Genomic DNA, 24,527 nt, shown 5'->3' with positions numbered 1-24,527 from the left:
GCCTCAATGGCTGGTTTAAGTACCGGTCGGGTACCTTTTACTTCTCTAAGTCAAAGATAGGATGAGGCGTCAATTTTTATTGTCTATTTGTGGATCCACACCCTCTGTCGGACATGCTATCTTCATTTGTACCGCCGATTGAGTGTTAGCCGATGCGGCAAACACTCAGAAACATGGTATGGTTGGATTATCTGGAATAGGAGAGGCTTTGCATTGAGGACTCGGAAAACAGCTCTGTAAGACACTGCATCCGTACTTGGAAGGGTCTTTCCAGGGAGATTATCCTTGAAAACCCGTCTGTCGACTCCTTTAAAGGAAGTTTGACTGGCACAACTATAGGGAGAACGCTTAGGTAAATGGTTAACTAGTGGCATGTCAGGCCCTAAGGCTTAGCAGCCTCGTGCCAATGAAATAAAAAAGGTCTAATTTTTCATCACTTCATTCCTTTATGATCTAGTTTAAAAGTCGTTCTTTGGCACAATATTCTAGCAATCGCTGAAGGAATTTGAACATCATACTTATTTTCATAGCAACAGCGAACCCCGCAACAGTGAAATCCTGTTGGTCTGTTCTGTTTTATTGTTCTCAGGTTTCATAACAAACGTACGTGCCATAGTGGTCACTACACACTGGGCATAGGATTCTTCTTCTTCTTTTTTTTTTTACCAATTTTGCAGCTCCAGGCCTGTATAAATAACCTAATATGCCGCAAGTCTGTTACCCATTCCCATTAATTGACTAAGGTAATACTGTAGCCTCAGAAGCAAGGGCCTTGAATTTTGCAAATAGCCCATTTAGAACAGGATTCATCAGCATTTTTGTAGAAATACGGGCATGCTACACATGGTTTAAACGAGAATCATTCAAGGAACTTCAATCTTTATGATTGAAAGGCTTAAATTAGGACCCTTGTTAAGTACAAAATAGAACCCCCCCCCCTAAACTTTTTATACAAAGACAGGTTGTATTTCTTTCTACTCCTTATCATTCAGGGGTCAATTGGGGAGAATAGAAATGGGAATAATCATAAATAAGTTAATTTTAATCATTAGAAATTATTGAGATCTAAGTTTGCTTGTCTATGATCAAAACATATTAATCACATAAAACACGTGATAAAAAAAACACGCATAATATTAATCCCATAAATATTAAACATATTAATCAGAGAAAACGCAAATCAAACCGATAGCGTTTGATCTTCACCCAAGCTGGTATATAAGGATTTCCTAGACCAATGCTGCTTTATATAAATCTAAAATCAAAACTATCTATGGAGATATGTTGTACATTAAACTCAAACAAAGGGCGTATTTGTAATTTGAGGTTTTTTTTCTTTTTTTTTTTTGAATAGCTAGAGCCAATGCTGACTATATTTGGCAATAATCTTCTTTTTTTAGGAATGTGCAAAGCCAATGCTGGCGCAAAAAGGCGACATTGCTTCGGAAACAATTTCAACTTTAATTCACTGTTTAGAAGTTGGATTACGTACCTTGGCTCCCTTTACGCCCTTTTTTGCTGACGAAATGTATGAAATTCTTCATGTTAATTTAATGCAAAGAGGATTAAAATTAGAGGGATTTGCTGCATCAGGGATCAGAGCCACAAATGCCAAATATCCAGCTTCTGAAGAGGTATTTACTTAAGGTGTATATTATAGCGTACTAAATTATTAGATTATACAAAATTCCTAGGGGGGGGGGGCACTAATATCCCAATAAAGTAATTATATTATTGTTTAAATTAATTGTTTATTTATAAAATAATTATTTAATTGGGGTATTAGTGATCCCCCTTAAATTTAAAGGCTATTTCATAGGGTACAGAGAACAAACCAGACAAAATAATATGGATATTCTACCTCCTCCTCCCTACCCCATCACCAGCATTTGGGTATTTCTTTATAAATTTATTTTTTGGGGGCAAATTAGTGCAAAGATCATTCTTAGAAATTTCTGGATAATACATTATTATATTAGTAATAATCCAACATTTCTCAATAATATTTGTCGAGAGATTTGTGATGAAATGGTGTAAGTTGTTTATTGTTTAAGTAAGTTATTATATTGTTTAACTTTTTTTTTCGTCATTGTTATGGTTTCAAATTGAAAAGAAAAGGTTATAAAAACAAAGCCCGAAAAATGACAAGTTAATACCCCAACATTATTAGTTTTGTATACTGCTTGTGGTTTTATATATCTCTTCTTAAAAAAAGACTATTTATACCTTTTTCTTTTCTTTTCTTTTACGCTGTATTGTGAAAAATGTTGTTCAATATATTTCTAACATTGAGACGACCAATCTTTTCTTGTGAGTGGTGTCATACACAGAGTCCACTGTCGACGTTTTAGCTTACTGAGCTCGAAGCTCACAGAAATGGAAGCAAATTTACCAAAAAAGCTGAATATAATCTTTCCCAATAGTTTGCAAACAGATAATTGGAGGATTGAGAAATAGGAAAAAGGAAAGCAATTGCAATGTCAACAAAGATAGGGTGGGCTCGAGGTCTTTCTCCTTTCTGTATCCAAAATATCAAGATTGTTAAGATTTTTTCTATGATTTCTCATCTTTTCCACACAATTCAAGTTTTTTCATTTAAGTTTTGCTACCTTCCCTTAACAAATTTTTGTGCACAACCCTAATTTGACTCCTTAGGAAGTTTAAAGTAGTCAGTCGGAGGACCTTAGCTCTTCTACTAAACTCATTTATTTCTACATTTGAATTCATCGAGTCCAATTTATTTTACCGTATTAATTTTTTTATTTATTTTAACTTTTTAAATTTTTATGTTAACTTTTTAATTTCTTATTTTGCTTTTTATTTTTTTTTATGGCTTCAAAGTGGGCGACGTTTGAAAATCCAAAGCTGAAGGACTCTATGAAGCTTGCACTAGAAGTTGTCAAAGTTGTTAGAACGATCAAGGCTAGATCCAAAGTGACGAAACATAAGCCCAACGGTATTTTTCTCTATTTACTTCTATTATTTTCTAGGATCGTAGAAATTTGAAAATATCATGTTTTTCTGATTGAATTCCAGAAATCTCAAAAAGGGGTCGTATTCTCATTCCCAGTCAATATTGATCAAATATTGTTTCATAATCATTCTATAGTGTATGCTTTAGCATCTCTTTTCATTCGACGAATTAAAATTTCATCTGTCCTTCATCTAAACCACTCTACTAGACCACAGAAACAATTAGGCAAATTCCCAAACTCCAGTCAAAATTGAAAAGTTGTGGAAGCCTAAAGATGATGAACCAAAAGTATGGAAATCCAGGGTTTAATCAACCCATGGTAATTTACCAGCTATCGGAGGGTAAATTCAAGGAGTATACATTTAAGGCCTAAAAAAAAATTCAAGAACCAATAACTATTGTAAAGACCATGCGCTCTAGATTTTATGTTAGAGACTTTTTTCCATTAAATTTTAATTCACACACCTAAAATCTCATCAGTGAGCAACATACTAGCACCCATAAAAGCAACTGTAAGCTTGACTACTAAAATACGCGAAGACAAACCTAGCATTCTGTTAATATAATGGCAGTTAAACGGCGGCGCAAAGATAAAAGGTAAATTGCTTGATATAATGCATGTTAGTTAAGAAGGGATAATTCTAATTTACTCATCACCATTTCTGGTAACAGAAAAGCTCATGGTAACTGATGAAGCTTATAGAAAAGGAGCTGTAAGAACTAGTAACAATAGCAACTACTTATTGTTATTATTCCAATTATTATTATTATTATATTTCCGTGTTTTTGATTATTCCAAATTGAATTTGATCAGAGGTAGACAAGGCCAGCAGATTTGTTTATTAGGAGAACTAGATTTGTTTCTTTTTAAATAACTAAAACTTGATTATTTTCGAAATAAGCAAGCGGCCGAAAAAGGAAAAAGGAAGTAGACGGGAAAAAGGAAGTAGAGGGGGAAAAGGAAGCGGAAAAAGGAAGTAGAGGGGAAATAAATAACATTTCAAGTACTGCATTTCCCTGAAGACTGAAAAGCCTAATGAGCATTTGTTTTACTTATTGATCCTAATATTCCATCAGAATTACTTCTTTCTTTCTCTTTCGGAGAGCACCAAAAAATTAAAGTAAATTTTTATGAGGTAAGGCCTAATCTGGGGCATCCAGCCCTTCTTTAGCCAGCTTGCAAGCAAGATACTAGTTCCTTTTCATCTTTACCATAAATAGCTCTAATAGAATAGTCGATCAGAATACTATAACTATCCTAGGTATTTGGTCTTTGTCCATCATGTATCCCTATGCCACGCATATGGCTTAGTATGTTAAGTACGCCACTAGGTATGTTAGCTGTTTTTCAAGATGCGTATACATTTGTGTTTAAATCAAAATGTTCGAATCTATATTCGTGTTTCATGGTGCATATTCTTTGGGGGTTGAACCACTTAGTTAATAAAATGAAGCCTATGATACCTTGTCGTCATTATTTTTAGCGGTAATTTAATTCTGGAATCTTTGTATTTACTATAATGTATATTTTATTATTAAGTTTTTATTTTGTTATATATTTTATTATTAAATTTTATTATCAATTGTAAAGATTTCACAAATTTAAAGGTGAACTCATTACCCATCAGCACTTTCATTATTTGTGCCTTTTTGTTTAGGAATTTTTTGGTCAAGGGTAAAGAATTTGAACGGCTAAAACACGTATCTCAATATGATTTTGATTTTAATGGTATGTTCATGGTTTTATTATTTTCCTGCAAACTATTTTCCCGTTAGCTTAGATTCTTATGAATTTCGAATTATGTTTGTGTTAACTCAAAATAGAAGCAACAAATACAAAACGAGCAAATAAAATTGACAATTCAACAATACAAATTTTAAAGTAGCAAATTTGCTGCTTTTTTTTTATTGATTTTGTCTGGACTTGACCACTCCAATCAGTAAAATCATAAATTTTTATTTTAGTCTTTAGAAACTCTTAGAACAAGTTCTAGGGACCTCACTTCTTTCTGGAAACGCCTAAGAAATAATACAGCCTACCGTATTGGCTGTCAGTTCCTTATGAATATCGTTTTTACCTCTAAAAAAATTTAGTGAATGATTAAATCTCCGAAGTTCAAATTAAACAAGGGTAATTTAGAATAGACTGTTACAGTCAAGAAATTTTAAAATAGCTGTATCTAAAAATGGATATCACAGTATTGGGGATCTTATTTTTTTATTGTAATTTCTACCTTAATTTTCTAATTCTAATTTGTGTTTTTTTTTCGAAAATTTGAAATTTTCTATTACAATTAACGAAAGCCCAAGTCTTATTGTAGTCTTTACGATTTTTTAGAACGAGTTCTGAGGGCGTCTCTTTCTCCTGGGCGTATCCCTGACCTAAGGAAACAATGTAGCCTACTGTATGGGCTATCACTACCGGACACTTTAAAAAAGTTGATGAATGATTAAATTTCCTAAGTTCAAGTTACATAAGGTAATTTGAAATTGACTTTTACAATCGCAAAAATTGAAAAATACGACTGTATTAAAAATTGTTGGCTCAGTAAAGTTTTTCATTTTTGTGTCACGTTGTCCCCTTTTTTAATGACAGCATAAGTAGATACCTCTTTTCTTTGACTTCACGTGGCCACTTTTTTCAAATGGGTCACAAAGAAAAGTGTAAAAACCAAAGTGTAGTAATAACAATAGCTAGATTTGAGTTGTATGAAGTGTATGAACAGTTTGAAGTATTAAAATAAACTTTGGTTGGCCTCGCCGATAAGAATGCCGTTAGAGTAACACTTTGCTGCTATCTATTTAATAATACATGTCCCAAAGAAATTACTTCTTAAACAGTAAAATAATGACAAGTTTCTTAAAGACTGTCTCAAAATATGCTGTTTCCTCTTAAAACTAGCTTCATTCTCTGTTTCGTGACCTAGTCAATTTTGTTACTTTTTAGTAACAAAATTTTGTTACCTAGTCAATTTTGTTACTTTTCCACGTGTACAAGTTAATGCTTTATTACTTTGCCACTGAACATTAAACCTAGCCAAATTTATGCTTGTATTTCTAAAAATATAGAATATGCAACCTTAGACTACAGTACTTAGGTCCCAAACAAATGCCTATTATTTGTTTCTGATGTATTTGAAGATAAGAACAGTTTGAGTCTATGCCTATCACCAAGTAACTGCTACAAAAACAATTTGCTCTTTACTTTGCCTTTACTTTGCCATCATTTATAATCATTCCATAAGCACTTTCTCGAAGTAAAATAAGTTACTCTTTACCTTGCCATTGCGTGAATTATCATTTACAGTCGTTCTGTAAGCACTTTCTCAAAGGCAAATTTTCCTACCCGTTTTATTGGATAAAATTATGTATAATTAGCAAGAGTAAGCAGCACCTCTCCTCTGACGAGCAGCATGCTTTGTGATTCTTAGATGATAAGGGAGAAATTTTCAGACTGAAATCTCCTCTCGGTGACATAATTATCTTTTTCACTTAATTTCAAACTTTAATGTCACCTACACTAAGCCTTTTAGTCTTTAAGGGTACCATGAATAAAATTTTTCAACAGACACAGAATATTCTTTTAGGATTATATTATCTACTTTGATTTAGGCACTAAAGCAAGAATATAGTCCGAGGGGGAAGGGGGACAAAAATTCAAAAATTTTATAAGATAGGAGAATTATATGCAAATGTAGAAAATTTGTGTCCTTTTGAAAGAAAGTGTCCTTTTGTCCTTCTTAACAATTTTTCTATTGTTCTTCTTTAGTTTTTATTCCTAAACGATATAAATTTTAGTTTTCATCTCTGGACCGCTGATTCTTGAGGAGCTGTTGAGTCCTCTATATTCTGTTGTTACAACTTTGGCTCGTATTCAAGGTCTACATTTTGCCAGGTAAGAGATTCTTTTGCAAAGTCACCAAAATCACAAACTACGCATTTTCAAACCAATAAATTTAACATTTGTTTAGCATTTGTTTGTCTGAAGTACAAACCGACTTTTGACATTTTTCTTTAATATTTAGTTTTTTTTTTAATTTGAAAAAACCTTTGCTACTGGAGATTTAATTTCCTGAGTACCCTTCCACTGGTACGCCCTATTTTTACCTCTTAAGGCTTGGTGGTTGATTCACAAGGGGGCACAAAATATAAATAAAAATAAAACACTAAACGGGACAAATAATAACTGGAACATATCCTGTTTGAAAAAGATAAAATTACGGATTAAGGAGAAAAAAAAATAACAAAAATAACAACTGTTAATCAAGCAGATTGTTTCCATAGTTTTGTAGATTACTATACGAGCAGTGTTTCTGTGCATCCAAAGGAAACCCGTGGGAAAAAGGGAAAACCCAGGGAAGAACCTTAAAAAGTATTTGAGGTAGGTAATAGGAACTTTCAGGAATGAATCCGGAGCCTCGGGAGGTGCTTTGAAGCTTATATGTCTGATCCTTCCCAATAATATTTTCCTATTACAGTAGTAAATCGCAGAGCATAAAAAAAAGTTTGAACACAATTTTTTTTTTGCACTCTCCCAAAGAAATTCGGGTTTTGCACTCTCCCAAAGAAATTCTAGAATGATGTAATAGAAATAAATTTTCTATTTTCCCTATTCCTCGTATATTTACCACAGTTTATATAATTATCCAGTATGATCTTTCCCTATCTCACCCATTATAAAAACCCGGACCAAGGTGCAAGTGCTCCAGAGAACGTTTTCGCAGATAGAAACATAGGCGGCATCAGATCTTTTCACGGGTAGACAAGTCAGACTGTGATCTAATTAGAAACAAGTGGAAACCCGCTATTACGAGTAATGCGCTTTGTTGGAAACAATCGGAAACATCGATCCCGCTAATGCAGAAAGAAGTGGGAGGAGCTTTTTGTTCGCACCGAGAACGAAGACCAGAAATGATCTGCGATAAGCTTACTGGATAATTATATGAACTGTGATATTTACTAACTAAAACCTGTAAGCAATAAATTTGATCTGTTGTACTATAATTTTCGCTAAACCCTGCCTGACATTCAATTAATCTACCTTTAGACAGCACTCTACAAAATAACTTGCTAATAGAACTTCCTAAACTTATCCCCCAGTAGTTCTTGAGTAGGTTTCTTTCTCCTGTTTTAAATAATGGGATCATAATTGATATCTGCCAATTTTGCCGCCACAGAGGTGTACTTAGAATTGCCGAGAATATCGATGCAAGCACTGGCAGTATCCATGCTCTTGACCATTTCAAAAGCTTAGTTGGTACTCCGTCGGTACCCGGTGCTGAGTTCCCTCTCATGCTTTTCAGGGCATGCAATATTTTTTCCTGTCCAACCGGCTCCAGTAGTTTATCGTCCTCTGAATCCAAATCCATATCGGTTGTCTCTTCTAAACTATCCATCTCCTCATCAGACCTCTCTTCGAGAGACTTCTCTCGAAGACTTCTCTTCGTCAGACTTCTCAGGTATTGGCGTGAGGGACTGAATCAGCAAACCTTCTATTTTCTGTTGATTTCCTAACTCCGTTGACTTCCAGAACTCCGTTGCATCATTCACGCTAAATTTTCCCGTATTTCAAACACACTGAGAAAGGAACTCCGATGTCTTTAATACAGACTTATTAAGAAGAGAAGAAGAAAAATATATTTATAGTACTTATTAAATTATGCATTAGGTGAGATAACAGGAAAAAGAAAGGGAAAAAGACACTGAGGAAAGAACTCAGATACCTTTAACACAGATATATTTAGAACAAGAAAGAAAAATCATTTGAATACTTAGTAAATTACGCATAATGTAAGATAACAAGAAAGAGAAAGGGAAAAACGCACTGAGAAAATGACTCAGATATATTTAATACAAACTTACTAAGAAGAGGAAGAAAATTGCCTTTATAATACTTACTAAATTATGCATAAGGTAAGATGAAAGAAAAGAGAAAGAGAAAAAACACTGAGAAAAGAACTCAGATATCTTTAATACAGACATAGTGTATGTGACATAACTCTGTTTAGGTACTCTCAAACCTTTCCTTTAATAGTAGTCTTCCTTGTACGCTCCTTCAAATTTTGATTTGTAATCCATGCGTCAATCAATTAGATCATTACATATAAACAAAAGAAGGAAAAACACTGCAGTATAGCCCCTAACAACACTCTGTGGCCGCGATAAAAGGAGAAGGCGAAGGGAAAAATAGATAGAGCCAACAGGGAGGTATTATCAGAAATAAGATTTATGAAAAAAATGGGAATGAAAAATAAAACCACAAAACATAGCAGGAGATGGACAAAGGGAATAGAAGGCCCCTGGTGAGGCAAATTCACAACACTATACTAAAAATGTATAAACAGAATAGCATGAAGCAAAATTCACAAGGCGTAAAAGATTTGTTCGTTAGTGACCCGTTTAGAAGAAGAAATTAATTATCTTTATATTTTTGACAGTATTTAATATTAATATATAAATTTTCTTATAATGCTAATATACCAATAATTCTGTAATATGTCATTTTAATGTTTAATTAACTATCTTATCTGACATAATACTGTTTGGGTACTCTTTAACCTACCTTTAACATTAGTCTTCCTTGTATGATCTTTCAAGTTTGGATTATTTACTCATATATCAATCCATTAGTTTATTAAATTCAAACAATAGAAGTAAAAATAAAACAGTATAGCCCCTCACAGGACTCCATGGCCGCGCAGCAAAGGAGAAGGCGAGAAAAAATAAGGAAGACGACATTCCTCAGTCACAGTTTGACGCTACTAGAAAAGAGATAGATAAGTCACATAGAAAACGAAGACATTTTTTCACTTATTTTTTAAAGATACCTAACTTCTAACAAGTTTTAGCCCATGCAGGCAGGCTTGCGTGATTCGCAGAAAATGAATTGAAATCTTATCCTACATAAGGATTTTCAGTAATTTGAATCTTATTTAAACGTCGAAAGGGATAGTCAAAGGCAAAATAAAATACTCTAACGACTGTTGGAAGAGCTCTGTGAAGCGGAACAAAAAAAAGATAATAAAATAAATTTTGAATAATCGCAAAGCTTTAGTGTCGCTGTACTCTGTTTTCTGTGACCATGCTATTTTGCTTAGGAAGAATGATCTATTTAAATTAAGGAAATGATATTATCAGTCTTGAGAATTTTTGTCGTATCTTTCGTTGTCATATTATAATCGCCGTATTATTAAAAAGTATAAAGCACATGTTATAACTATAAAACTACGTGATTTACATATAACACTGTCTGCAAATGCCTATGAAAAACTGTCCCCTCACCATGGTCTCATTCGTTTGTTTTGCTGAATTTTCTTTTTATTTGTTTATCTTACTTTAAGTGCTGTGTGTGTTTGTTTTTCCTTTCCTTTTTCTCTTTACTCCACTATTTTTCATATTGTTTGTCCAGTGGGTTATAAATAAATTATTATTTTTGTTATCAAGCAGTGGTTTAGCTGCTCAACGATTGTTTCCCTGGATAAAATTTCCTGTCTTACCATAATTATTTAAAAGCCATTTCAGAAAAGAAGAAAAACTTGACACCATTACAAATGGGAAACATGAGACATAAGACTAAATTAAATAATTATGTAGGATTCCCAGGAATGATCCAAGAAAAATGTTTCTGGTCTTCCTTAGAATATCCAGACTACTTTCTTCCCTCGTTTTAATTAAATTAATTGGTGCTTAAAACATAGACCTTCGTCTATAACTTTCGACTTTATTGATAAATGAGATTTAAATAATATATAAACTGCGGCCAAAGCGCTGCGACATTTAAGACAATTATCAAATTGACGTTTTGACTCATGAGTTTAGACGATTTAAATGCCAAAAATTCAAGCATAAAATATTTTTAGTTCGAATAACTTAATCTCTTAACACACAGAATTCAGATAACCGAGGACAGAGTTTGTAACACTCGTCAGAACAGTAAAAAACTTGATATACCAGCGATTTAAGTAAGAAAATTGGTATCAAACCATAGCACTGCCTATCAGATAGGTAGGTTTTGCAATGCAGGACCAAAATCCTTTTTTAACAACCTACAGGTTTGTTTTAACAAATGTAATTGCCATGTAGCTTCATGTTTCGTTATTTACCATCAAATATTACTTCAAATTTATTCTGTATAAGTTAAGTAAATCATTAATTTAATAAAATATGAACATAAATCTAATAAATCATTACTTAAATAATTCAGTTAAATACTACTGCTAGTTTTTACTGTAAATCGCAATTTTTTCTTGATTTTCAGTGACGACAAGAATTTAAAACAACAAGGAAACTATGGGAGAGAATCTTTTTCTCACGGGACAATTTTCGTCCAGCTGGAGGTAAGACATCCATTTTTGTCGTCTTGTAGCTTGGTTGACCCTACGGTCTGTATGTATAGTTCTGTCCGTCCTATATATACAGAACCGTCCTGTATATATAGGGCCTTCTCCGTCCCGTGTTACCTTATGTCCCTTGTTCTCCTAAAATTGGGGTAGGATGGCTATCTCGCGGCAGCACAAAAGAACTCATTTTGGCTTCTGAAGATCGCTGTACAGAAATTGAATGTTATGTTGTACGTTACACTAAGCCATATGTGTCTCACTCGCTCTGCTACTTAGCAAGGGAAGTGAATGCTCACATGGGTGATATTCTTTTAAGCGTCTAAGTTGTCAGAGGAGAAACAAGCTTAATAATAGCCAAAAACGTACGAAGAACTAAGTACTTAGTGTTCTAATCACCCTAAAGCCGTTTTTATTGTTATTTTTATCGACAAGCACTTCTGTTACTGAAAGACACTTAAAGTCTTATAATAATGCGTGGCAATTGTGGCAACACTAACCCTATTATTAAAAATTCGCTAGAACTGGAAGAAGTCCCAGGTGAAATGACCAATTTTCTTATAGTTAGTGCTGATTTCTGTTTGAAAAATTGATTTCAATGAATATTTCTTATTCCATAAATAAACCATTAAGCCTAAACAGTTGCCTAGACAATTCATCAGTTATAACAGGAACCAAATATCGCTTTGACAATCGAACTTAACGTCGACCGGTGAAATATGTCTACAGGCTGATGAATATTCGGTTCACTTCCGTTTCGGACCAGAGTAGAGAAATTCCTGTATCCCGTTGGGAAAATTGTGGGAAATATGTAAAATTTTCCTATTTATGCTCTGCTAAAGATGTACCATAGGCATTATTTTTTTAGGCAGGAATTTAAGAAACTAGTTTTTTCTTTTCTCGAGAAACTGTTAAAAAGGACATCTGTGTTTTTCACTTTCAACCAAACGTATTTTCAAGCAAACGCCAGAATTTACCTAGAGTCATTGCTCGGTTGTTTCGCTTCACACAATTTATAATGTTCTGTCAGATCTTAGTCTAAAGCATATTGCCGACATGACAATACGCATCTCGTATACGGCAGACATGACGGAATTGTACATGTCAAAGATACATACATTGTGGTTTTCTTGGACCAATTCAGTTGCAACATAGGAAATATATACAGCATGAACAAAAAAGAAACCTTGAGAATAGTAAGCTTAGGCCTAAAAAAATAAAATAAAAAATACTAGATGAAAAAACGCTCGCGACATTCCTCTTGATAGACGGATCATCTTACACTGTACCTTATTCTGATATCACTAATATAAACAGTTATATAGACAACGCACTACTTAATTGAAGAAGAATATTAAAACACTATTCATATTTCTCCCAGTTGTGATTAGCGTCTTTTTTATCTCTAGCCAGATTTTTGCACCCCTTTGTTTAACACGGGTCATTAACACATCACCTCTTTCACGTAATTCTTTCCATTTGATTAGGAGACTGCTGCGAAGGTTGTTTAGCATTGGTGGTAGGTCTGTTGTAATACGTATCCCGGATCTTTTAAGCTTCGAAACAGATTTTAAAGCGATTGGAATCTCAAGTTCATTACGTAATTAGATGAGGACAGGTCTTGCTTTGGGTAACCCCGCTTGCTGGTTTATCGAGAAGATGGTAAAATTTTGTTACAGGAACACTATCAGCTGCTAGGCCTAGTGTTTTTTCAAAAAGATTTGCAACATTAGACTTGGCGTTTTGACGGTAAACCATGAATAATTATGTTTAACTGTCTATCTTTAACTTTTTAGTCCAGTAGGTTTTTTCAAGCTCATCACAGCGAGCCTTTTGAAGAATAAAATCCTTCTAAATGGATGCGATTTTACTCGCGTGCGAAGAAGAGTGAGTTCTCAGCTCCATAACCTCAGCGTTCATACAATCAAGCTTCTTTGAAAGTTGAAACTGGGACCAGAGAATTGAGTCCAGTTTTAAATTCAGACTTTCTGTATAGGTATCAAAGCTTGTTCATGCCACAGCCGACATCATTCATTACAACAAATGAATTACCTTGATCCGCCTTCATTAAATTAGAACTCCATTTGGTTCATGTCTCTCTTAGTCAGATAAAACAGCGCTCCAATTTTTTTTTGCAATAGATGTCGCTAAAGCGGAAAATTGTAAGATTTCTGCTTTAACCTAGGAAACTGGCTCCAAAAAAGCAGCTTCAAACTGCTGCACATTCTATTGAAAATGTTTAAACACCTTCTTTCTTCTTTCTGTCACCCACAACATTTAAAATCACTACAGATTGTCGATATTTTTGAGTGATCACAGTTAGATAGATGAGAAGCCAATTAAGTCTGTAAAACAAAGAACGAAGGCTAATATTATTTTGATAGTTCTGAATATTATTTATAATGTTATTTTACAATGACATAATTTTAATGATTATTATTGTATATAGTACAGTATGAGGGCTAAGGCCTTATAATTTTGTTAGTTATGATACAATAATTATTACAATATTTTAATTAATGTTGACTTGATATTTTTTTTATGTATTGGCAATATACTCTCTAATGTTTAAAGCTAAGTGTCAAGCAAGTCCCTTGATCCTGAAACTTTAAACACTGTAAAGAGTCACACAATCGATGTTGCTTCTGAGATTGTCAAATCTATTTCTTTCTTCCTTAGAATGCAGTCAATACGGACATACGTGATCAGGTTTTGAAGCTTCAAGCAAAGAGGAACAAACATAGCGACTACTTGAGTTACTTGCAAAAAATTGGCAAGAGTAGTAAAGAACTGAAAAGACTTAGAATGACAAAAGATAGCTGTGCTAAAAAGGCAAGTGATTATTTTCCTGTCCCCTTATTGATGTCTAGTAGTATTGGAAGGTAATTTTTAGCTTTACCGAGGGTACCTGTATTTTGGGTAGTTACGTAGCTGATAGATTCAGGATGAGAATTTGAGAGTTTTCCAAGAACAGTTAAATAAAAAATTAGAGAGTTCAGAATTTGAACACGTCGAAAGATGGGTGGAATAGTTAATTTCAGAAAACAAATATTTCCTCTTGATAATTACGTGGAGGTTTATTCACCATTCAGACACAGAGTAGCTCTAAATAAAAAAGGCTTCCCTCGCTTAGCAATGATAAGAGAATTTCAATCATAAATAGGACACTATTTCCCAAAAAGACTGTATAGCCTGTAAAAGTGGGAACGAATTTAATCACGAATCCATAAATTTAGAATAACAAAAAATAAATAATAAAAACTCCGAAGAAAAAACTGAAGAAAGTTGAACTTTCAATTTCTAGGACATAAAAACAACAACAACTCAATTTAAGCTGCCTATGTAACGTGGGTTGTTGCAGCAGCCCCTTCTTGGCTTTGTCAACAAAAGTATTGCAGGGGCAACACTTTTACTGATATTTTAAGAAGGAATTTAAAAATATTACATTGACTTTGTAGCCCATTGAATCTTATCCTTTTCAATCGTTACTGATTAAAATTTTAAATATGATCTTATAAAGTCTAATTAGTATCATGTTTCTATCCCTTACTTCTCAGAATCATATTACTGTAGCTGCTCTTTACTAGAATAATTAAGAAGCCTTTATTACGAAGAATAGTTAAGAAGGCGATTTTATATTATAAAATCGCCTTGTAACCAGTAACCTTATAACCATTATAATTCGCCGTGAAAAGATGCAAGCCCCTCATCGACTAGGAAGATCAGGTCTAGCTATCGAATGTTACTTTTGTGTCTCTTTATAATCCCAGACTTTGAAGCCGAATTCTTTCTTCCAGAGTGAACATTATAAATTAAGTTGTTATCCCTTCAAAACGTTTCTGAATTGTATATCACAAAGTTTGTATTATAATCTTAATGAATCTAATTGGTTCTATAAAGCTATCCTTCGCTTTTCGTAACCATGAAACAGCTACAAATAAAAGAAAGATACACCAGACAGTTAAAGAAATCAACTCCTCATTCTCTAAGACGACGGTTGTTTTCTCCATTATATTGATCAAATATAAGATAAACTAATTTGCAGAAGTTTCTACCTCCTTAACCAAAACGATGACCGTGTTCTAACTACGTGTACTGGTTTTACTTGCACGTTCCACTCCACGGCGGAGATGAAGGCAAGTTTTTATACCCTCAAATGGATCGGAAGAAAAAATATTGATAGACCCACTAGCAAAAAATGCCAACCCCTCATTGCTGAAGATGAGCCTGGTGTAAGGAGGGATTGAAACGAAATATGTAGTAATGACTTTGTTGCCACTTTAACCTCATTTATTTAAATCGTTGACTTCTTTTCGGATTAAAATTTAAAATATCGTCTTATAGAGCCTAATCCTCTTTTATCTTATAATCCTCATTATCAGGGATAATGCATCTATCCCTGACACTTCAGAATCATATTGCTGCAGCTAGTCCTTGTTATAATCCTCTTTCTTTATATATCTTTAATCCTCTTATATTATAATCCTCATTATCAGGGATATTGCATCTATCCCTGACTCTTCAGAATCATATTGCTGCAGCTAGACATTGTTATAATCATCTTTCTTTATATATCTTTTATCATCTTTTATATTATAATCCTCCGTATCAGTGATAATGCATCTATCCCTGACTCTTCAGACTCATATTGCTGCAGCTAGTCCGTGTTATAATACTCTTTCTTTATATATCTTTAATCCTCTTTTATATTATAATCCTCATTATCAGGGATATTGCATCTATCCCTGACTCTTCAGAATCATAGTGCTGCAGCTAGTACTTGTTATAATCCTCTTTCTTTATATATCTTAAATCCTATTATATTATAATCCTCATTATCAGGGATATTGCATCTATCCCTGACACTTCAGAATCATATTGCTGCAGCTAGTCCTTGTTATAATCATCTTTCTTTATATATCTTTAATCCTCTTATATTATAATCCTCATTATCAGGGATATTGCATCTATCCCTGACTCTTCAGAATCATATTGCTGCAGCTAGACCTTGTTATAATCCTCTTTCTTTATATATCTTTAATCCTCTTTTATCTTATAATCCTCATTATCAGGGATAATGCATCTATCCCTGACTCTTCAGAATCATATTGCTGCAGCTAGTCCTTGTTATAATCGTCTTTCTTTATATATCTTTAATCCTCTTTTATCTTATAATCCTCATTATCAGGGATATTGCATCTATCCCTGACTCTTCAGAATCATATTGCTGCAGCTAGTACTTGTTATAATCCTCTGTCTTTATATATCTTTAATCCTCTTATATTATAATCCTCATTATCAGGGATATTGCATCTATCCCTGACTCTTCAGAATCATATTGCTGCAGCTAGACCTTGTTATAATCCTCTTTCTTTATATATCTTTAATCCTCTTTTATCTTATAATCCTCATTATCAGGGATATTGCATCTATCCCTGACTCTTCAGAATCATATTGCTGCAGCTAGACCTTGTTATAATCCTCTTTCTTTATATATCTTTAATCCTCTTTTATCTTATAATCCTCATTATCAGGGATATTGCATCTATCCCTGACTCTTCAGAATCATATTGCTGCAGCTAGTCCTTGTTATAATCCTCTTTCTATATATATCTATAATCCTCTTTTATCTTATAATCCTCATTATCAGGGATATTGCATCTATCCCTGACTCTTCAGAATCATATTGCTGCAGCTAGTACTTGTTATAATCCTCTTTCTTTATATCTCTATAATCCTATTATCTTATAATCCTCATTATCAGGGATATTGCATCTATCCCTGACACTTCAGAATCATATTGCTGCAGCTAGTCCTTGTTATAATCCTCTTTCTTTATATATCTTTAATCCTCTTATATTATAATCCTCATTATCAGGGATATTGCATCTATCCCTGACTCTTCAGAATCATATTGCTGCAGCTAGACCTTGTTATAATCCTCTTTCTTTATATATCTTTAATCCTCTTTTATCTTATAATCCTCATTATCAGGGATATTGCATCTATCCCTGACTCTTCAGAATCATATTGCTGCAGCTAGACCTTGTTATAATCCTCTTTCTTTATATATCTTTAATCCTCTTTTATCTTATAATCCTCATTATCAGGGATATTGCATCTATCCCTGACTCTTCAGAATCATATTGCTGCAGCTAGTACTTGTTATAATCCTCTTTCTTTATATATCTTTAATCCTCTTATATTATAATCCTCATTATCAGGGATATTGCATCTATCCCTGACTCTTCAGAATCATATTGCTGCAGCTAGTACTTGTTATAATCCTCTTTCTTTATATATCTTTAATCCTCTTATATTATAATCCTCATTATCAGGGATATTGCATCTATTCCTGACTCTTCAGAATCATATTGCTGCAGCTAGTCCTTGGTATAATCCTCTTTCTTTATATATTTTTAATCCTCTTTTATCTTATAATCCTCATTATCAGGGATAATGCATCTATGCCTGACTCTTCAGAATCATGTTGCTGCAGCTAGTCCTTGTTATAATAATTGCGAAACTACGTCACCTTGATGTATTTTTGTTGGTTATCGCTGCTTAACCGCATACAAACAAATTCCCTTTCTCTTAAAGAAAATTTTCCCTTTCCCTTTCCGTTATTTCTCTTAAATGTGTCAGAAAGAAAAGAAAGTAAAAATACTTGCGTTACTCTAAAATGCATATCAGGAACCAATGTTAGGTACACCAACTAGTAAAAGATCCCAACTCCTTTTTGCAAAAACGACCATGGTATATCAGCCATGTATTACTTAGAAGTTCCTCCCTTCTCTTAAAATTTGAACCAGATTTTTTTTAATGTGCATCATAACTTTGAAGTTACCAACCCCTCCAACTTAATAGGTGTACCTAAGTGTACCTAACCTATTAACCAAGAAGATGACCGTGCTCTGACACCCTGTTCTTGCTCACACGTCCCTTTGCATAGCGGACTTTAAGCCTCAAAACTAATGAAACATCGTACCCCCAAATGCATCAGAAACAAATAATTCGTACACCAACTAGTAAAACATTCCAACTCCCTATCGCAAAGACTACCAAGGCACTAACGAACGCAAAGACTAACAGCAAATTGTTACTTACACACCCCTACTTTGTCTTAAAATTTGAACCAGTTTTTTTTTTTTCTTACGTCAACCACAATACTAAAATTGTTAACCCTTCCAAATTTTTAAAATGGTTTATTTCATGATCAAACTTTGGAACAAAAAAGGATCTCATATACTGTGCCTGCCTGCTAGAAAGGAGCCTTCCAGTCAAAAGCAGAAACATGGCTCAACTTACCTTAACGAAAGTGTATAACTTCAAATAATGCTCTCCGACAAAGAATATAAACTCCATTTTAACTCGCACAATGTTGGCTCTGGCTCAATTACTAGTGAAAGCTGTTTTGGCCCTGGGTAAGAATTACATGCAGCTTTCAAAATGCATGTCATACATCAATTCAGCCTGAGGTCCACACTTTCCATAAAAAATGTGGAAGTTAGACCCTTGCCATTTCCTAGCAATAAGCTGAAATCGACAGACTAGGAACAAAAAAAGTGCTCGCTCTTGCAACATAATAATCAAAGACAAAAATAAAAAGATGTAAAGAAAAGCAGATTGTTCCCGTAGAAATATTGAACACCGTTTCAAGTCCTAATGGCTGGATACTCCTGATATTGATCAGTGAAGCGTAAACTGAAGCGCCTACACAAAAGATTATAAGTCGTTGAAGGACTATTCAAGTGCTCGTTATCAAACACTATGGTTTCTAAGATTCGTTATGCTTTTGTATGAAAGCTATACCTCCCTCGTGGATGGTGTACAAGTCCCAAAGATCTAGTATTACAAGACTCCAAATGTCGGTAAAATTACACTGATTAAACCGAGATTTCATATTGGAGATTTCATAGATTTCAAATTGGCGGAGCCTTTGATCTTTGTCTTACTTTGTTGAGCTTGTAATACTGTTTCTAACTTTTGTAACGCATAAGGTGATTTCTATCGACGAAGAAAACACCTACGGAGATGGTTAATATATTTTGGTGTCAATCCTTTTGTAAGGTCTTTGGTTATTGGATAGTATAGGCAATTGCCGACAAAACGACAGATAACTTACCTGAAAATGCTAATTACCTGAAATTAGGATGTATTTTTGCACGTCTGTTATGCTAAATCTAGTTTCTAACAGGAATGCAATGTTCCAGACAGACTTTAAGTCGTCCGATGAAACAAATGACTTTATTGCAGGCATGGGCGTAGGCAGCATATTGTCTAGGGGGGGGGGGCAGTCGATAGTGTGAATGAGGGCCTTTTATCAAATGCTTTTCCAACCATCTGCTTTTTCAGCCATATCTAATGTAAATTTGAAGGTCTATGGGGGGGGGGCATCTCCCCCCCCTCCCAACGTCCATGATTGCAGGAAATATTCGGTTCGCTTCTGTTTTGACTCACAGTTGAAAAATCCGTTTTTTTTCGGTGTCTCAACTTAACTGATGGTTCCTGATATACACAGGGAAAATTCGGTTTTATTTTTAAATAACTATTTAAAGGGCTCTTTTTTCATTTATGACATCCTGTACAAAGATGTCAAGTCTGAATCAGAGATACCAGCTGTAACTCATATGGTAACATTGCTTGGTTATTTTCCTAGTTTCTGACAAAAACTAACAACTAAATCTAGTTTCTAACAGGAATCCAATGTCACAAAAAGACTTTAAGTCGCCCGATGAAACTAATTGCTTTATTGCTAGAAATATTCGGTTCGCTTCTGTTTCGACTCAAAGTTGAAACATCCGTTTTTTTCGGTGTCTCAACTTAACTGAAGGTTCCTGTTATACACAGGGAAAAATCGGTTTTACTTTTTAAATAACTATTTAAAGGGCTCTTTTTTTATCTGTGACATTCTGTACAAAGATGTCAAGTCTCAATCAGAAATACCAGCTGAAACTCATATGGTAACATTGCTTGGTTATTTTCCTAGTTTCTTACAAAAACTAACAACTAAATCTAGTTTCTAACAGGAATCCAATGTCACAGACAAACTTTAAGTCGCCCGATGAAACAAATGGCTTTATTGCAAGAAATATTCGGTTCGCTTCTGTTTCGACTCACAGTTGAAAAATCCGTTTTTTTTCGGTGTCTCAACTTAACTGAAGGTTCCTGTTAACTGAAGGTTCCAACTTAACTGAAAAATCGGTTTTATTTTTAAATAACTATTTAAAGGGCTCTTTTTATTTGTGACATTCTGTACAAAGATGTCAAGTCTCAATCAGAAATACCAGCTGGAACTCATATGGTAAAATTGCCTGGTTATTTTACTTCGACAAATTTAACCGTCTTGTTACAACCATACACACATTAGTGTACATACAGCCATTCAGACAGCGTGTAACGGAGACTTTGTCTCCAAAGCCGGCTGCAAAAGCTTATAAAGTGTTGGAAGGAGACGCAACCGGTCATTTATATCTGCCTCTCTATTATTATCATTGATTGTTAGATGCTGGGTGGATCTGCTCGTGTATTTTAATGCTTTTCTATATTATCCTGTATCTATTCATATAACAAACCTATGGTCACAACTTAGCCTAAGCAGTAAAGTGCAGTGTTTCCACGTTAGGGTGTTCAATTTAAGAAATTCACTGTAAAGAATATTCGAAATTGTGCTGCCATCGATTTCTGATTCCGTTAATAATAGTTAGCTTGGCACTGATTCTAATTCTTGAATTCGTATTCATTTTTTTTCAATTCTAGATGGAAAACATCCGTAAGGAACTCAAACAAGTAGAAGAAGAACTAGAAGGTTTAAAACATGATCATAAAGTTGATGAAACTAGAGAGTAAACTACGTACTCATCATTTTTAGGATTTCAATTCTTACATTTTAATCAAATATCTTATATTGCTATATTATTAAACTACGATTGAAATTCTTCATAATTATTGGATTAAACCCTTGATTCCAAACTTGGAGTACACGTACCACTTGTAAGGCAGGGTAGTATTTTGCTGGGTCATGGGCTGGACGTGCACCCTTCGGCTGATTATGCTTCAGAGCATTTATTTTGAAAAAAAAACTTTTTGTGGGAATGACTTCACACTCATATGCATTTAAAGAGCAAAAAAGGTACATGATACTCTTGCACTGACGTAACATTCATATGCATTTGAAGAGAAAACCAGCTTCATGTTAGTATTGCAATGACATACGTTGTATAAGGATGTTGTATTCAGACACTAGTTTTATTAATATAAATATGCCTAGAGGACGATCCGAAAAGAAATATACAAAGTTAATGGGCTTTTAAGCTTCCTTCAGGTAAATATACGGAAAATTTTGAATAAAAAAATTTAGATAGCCCAAAATCGGTCGGGAATCATTGGCTTAGATCAATCAATTAGATGAGATTTTAAGCTATATAGTCAATTGACCTTATTTACGAAAACCGAAAGTCCTCCCCTCAGAGGTCAAAATTGATAGAAACCTCCCTAAAGGCACAGCTCAGTTACAACAGGATGAATTGCTATGCTGGAAAAATTTCATTGGGATTAACCTTCAAATGTGTGTCACTAATACAGGGGCCACGGAGCCTGGCCCACAAAACAAGTCCAAATTCGCTTAAATTTGTGTGTATTGCTAATTCAAATAAAGTTTGATTACCCCCCCCCCCCCCATGCAACCCCCAAAAAATCTAGGTTTGTTTTTGCCCTAATATGTGTATAAATATTGGCCTTCCTTTTTCGTTCCTCCATGTTTATCGCGTAGTTTTTCTCACGTTCCTTGCTTGTATTTGATTCTCTGATAAGCAATGGTTTTAAACTGAAATGCTTGATTGGTTTCGAAAGTAATTTAAATGGAATAGAATGTTATTTTCTAGAATATCGCCAAAAAAACTGAGCCTCAGTAATAAAAATATTTTTTTAGTAATGCAGTGGATGTTAGATTTTATGTCCCTGATAGTTTCCCCTCAATTTTTGTTACCCTAATAGATTGTCATCGGGGTTGAGGAAAAATTAAGGAATCTTTTTCTATGAGAAACAAATGTCCAAATAAATATTTTTTTAGAGATATGAAAAAGGCCCAACGGTCTGTTTTTGGCCCACACCAAGCAGGCCAGCGAAATGCAAAATTGAAATTGTCTTGGTCTGTGACGTAAGGAATGAGGGATAGAATGACCCAAGCCCACACTAGCAAGAGAATTACTGTGACTTATCTTCCTCTAGCAGACTCCTCTGTGAGAGCTTACCATGGCTATTCACAGTAGCAAACTCCAGGGGTATCCAGTAGGGGAGGCGCCATTGCCCCTGTACTTTGAAATAAATATTTTTGAACATTCAATAAAAAAAAGTAAACCACTTGATTTTGAAATATCCTTTTTGTGTCTTCATTATATAATCAAATAGATTTCCCCTCCTCTAAATTTTCTGGAATTGGCATCCTCAACATAGCCATACATAAACAGTTCATGAGCATCCTACTGAAAGAACAGCTTGATTAGCCGCATAAAAGTTGACAATCAAAGTAATTAGCAACATCAAAACTTCAAACGAACAGAAATTATTACGTATACGAAGGGGTTACCCCCTACTCAATACTTCGCTCTTTACGCTGAGGTTTATTTAGAACTTTTAAAAAAGCTTATTATTCCAATTAAACGGCCCTTGTGTTTAAGAAGTTGTTCTTAAAGAATCGGGGGAAAAAAGTCAAACTTTAGCGTAAATAAGTAGGTATTGTGGAGCGGGTAACCCTCTCATATACGTAATAATTTATGTTTGTTTTAAGTTCTGATGTTGCTCCTTACTTTTAGTTAAAAATATTGTTTTTTTTTTATTTAATTTCTGATCGTATTTAAATAATGGAAAATAACGGCTCCATGAAAAATTCCTTCCCTATGGAAAATTTCTCCATGGAAATATCTTCCCACACAAAATACCCCCCCTCCCGGCCAAGAAGATTCCCCCAGACAATACCATTCGAGTTGAAAATTATCCCCGGAAAATTTCTTACGGATGATTCCAAGTGAAAAATTTTTCTAAGCCCACTTTCATTTGAAAAATACGTTAATTTCTGATTTTTTAAAATAATGCCAGAAATTCCTTCCTGCGTGGAAAAGTTTTCCCTCTAATACCCAACAGAGATAAAACAAAACTAATTCGGTAAATGGAAGAAAAAAATTATACAATGGATTCATACAAATGAGTTTCCGTGCGAGAGGCGGGATTGATTTCATGTACCCACTATCAGAAGGTATAGCCATATCCACTACATTATCGTACGGTAACCAAAGGTTCGATTTTTCTAATAGTTTGCTCACATTCTTTTGATTAGGGAATTATAAGGACTGACGTATAACCCCTTCTTAGTATAGTCAATAGCAGATTTGAGTTTGTATTTATGTCAATGGACAATTCAAAAAATGAAATGGTATAATCTCGTATGAATGAGGAATCAGATGACCAACAAGATAGGTATTATCAAGATTTATAATGGAATCTATCAAGATTATAATGGAATCAAAACTTTGTCTCAGTGCCACTCTCCCCCCCCCCCCCAATGCCTAGATATATTTCTAGGCAAAATATAAAATTTAATTCACAAATTGGTATTAGCAATCAATGGCAGGGGCTGATCTAGAGCAAAATCGTTGAGGGAGGTCCAATGACAATAGTGCCAATAATTGACCAAATTATTACTACTGCTAACAACTCACCGCAGAATCAAGTCGCCTGAAACCAACGGGGCTCCGTACGTTTCTCCTCTATCCTTATTCATTCAAATCCTCCCTCTTTACAGCCTCCCAGGAAGTTCCCATTTCCTTTAAATCTTACTTTATGACATCCCCCCCCCCCAAGACGAGGACGACCTGCTTTCCGTTTAGCCCTATACGGTTGGCCGAAAGAACAATCTTCGGCAATCTGTCATCCTTCATCCACAGAACGTGCCTTAGCCATCTCAACCTTTTTTTCATTATAGCCCTAGAAAGCGGGATTGAACCACATTTCTCGTACAGCTGGGTACCCAGAAAAATCCGTTGGCAATTTCTCTGGAAAACATCTAGCAAATCTTTATCCACTTTTCGGAGCGCCCATGCTTCAGAACCATATTTGACCACTGTCATCACTGTAGCTTCCAATATTCTAATCTTGGTTTGCAGAATTATCTTCCTGTTCTTCCAAACTTTATTTAACTGTGAAACAACACCCTGAGCCTA

At 34.4% G+C, this 24,527-nt stretch overlaps 1 protein-coding gene across 1 annotated transcript in view; it reads left to right on the top strand.

Moving 5' to 3' along the window:
* Positions 1–21,270, top strand: part of LOC148949277 (putative valine--tRNA ligase, cytoplasmic) — a 90,170-nt gene extending 68,900 nt beyond the window's left edge. The window contains exons 15-20 of the mRNA XM_089093316.1: positions 1,401–1,634; positions 2,842–2,956; positions 6,773–6,869; positions 11,232–11,310; positions 13,990–14,142; positions 21,070–21,270. Of these exons, the coding sequence (XP_088949442.1) occupies positions 1,401–1,634; positions 2,842–2,956; positions 6,773–6,869; positions 11,232–11,310; positions 13,990–14,142; positions 21,070–21,159 (768 nt within the window). The 3' untranslated portion in view covers positions 21,160–21,270. The remainder of the gene's footprint in view (positions 1–1,400; positions 1,635–2,841; positions 2,957–6,772; positions 6,870–11,231; positions 11,311–13,989; positions 14,143–21,069) is intronic.
* Positions 21,271–24,527: the final 3,257 nt, after the last annotated feature.

The sequence above is a fragment of the Artemia sp. Qi Xiang Cuo genome, chromosome 8 (assembly GCF_049724085.1).
Source record: "Artemia sp. Qi Xiang Cuo chromosome 8, ASM4972408v1, whole genome shotgun sequence".
NCBI classification, from domain to species: domain Eukaryota; kingdom Metazoa; phylum Arthropoda; class Branchiopoda; order Anostraca; family Artemiidae; genus Artemia; species Artemia sp. Qi Xiang Cuo.
Note: the sequence above shows the minus strand (reverse complement) of the source record. Positions and strands in the feature narration are given on the sequence as shown.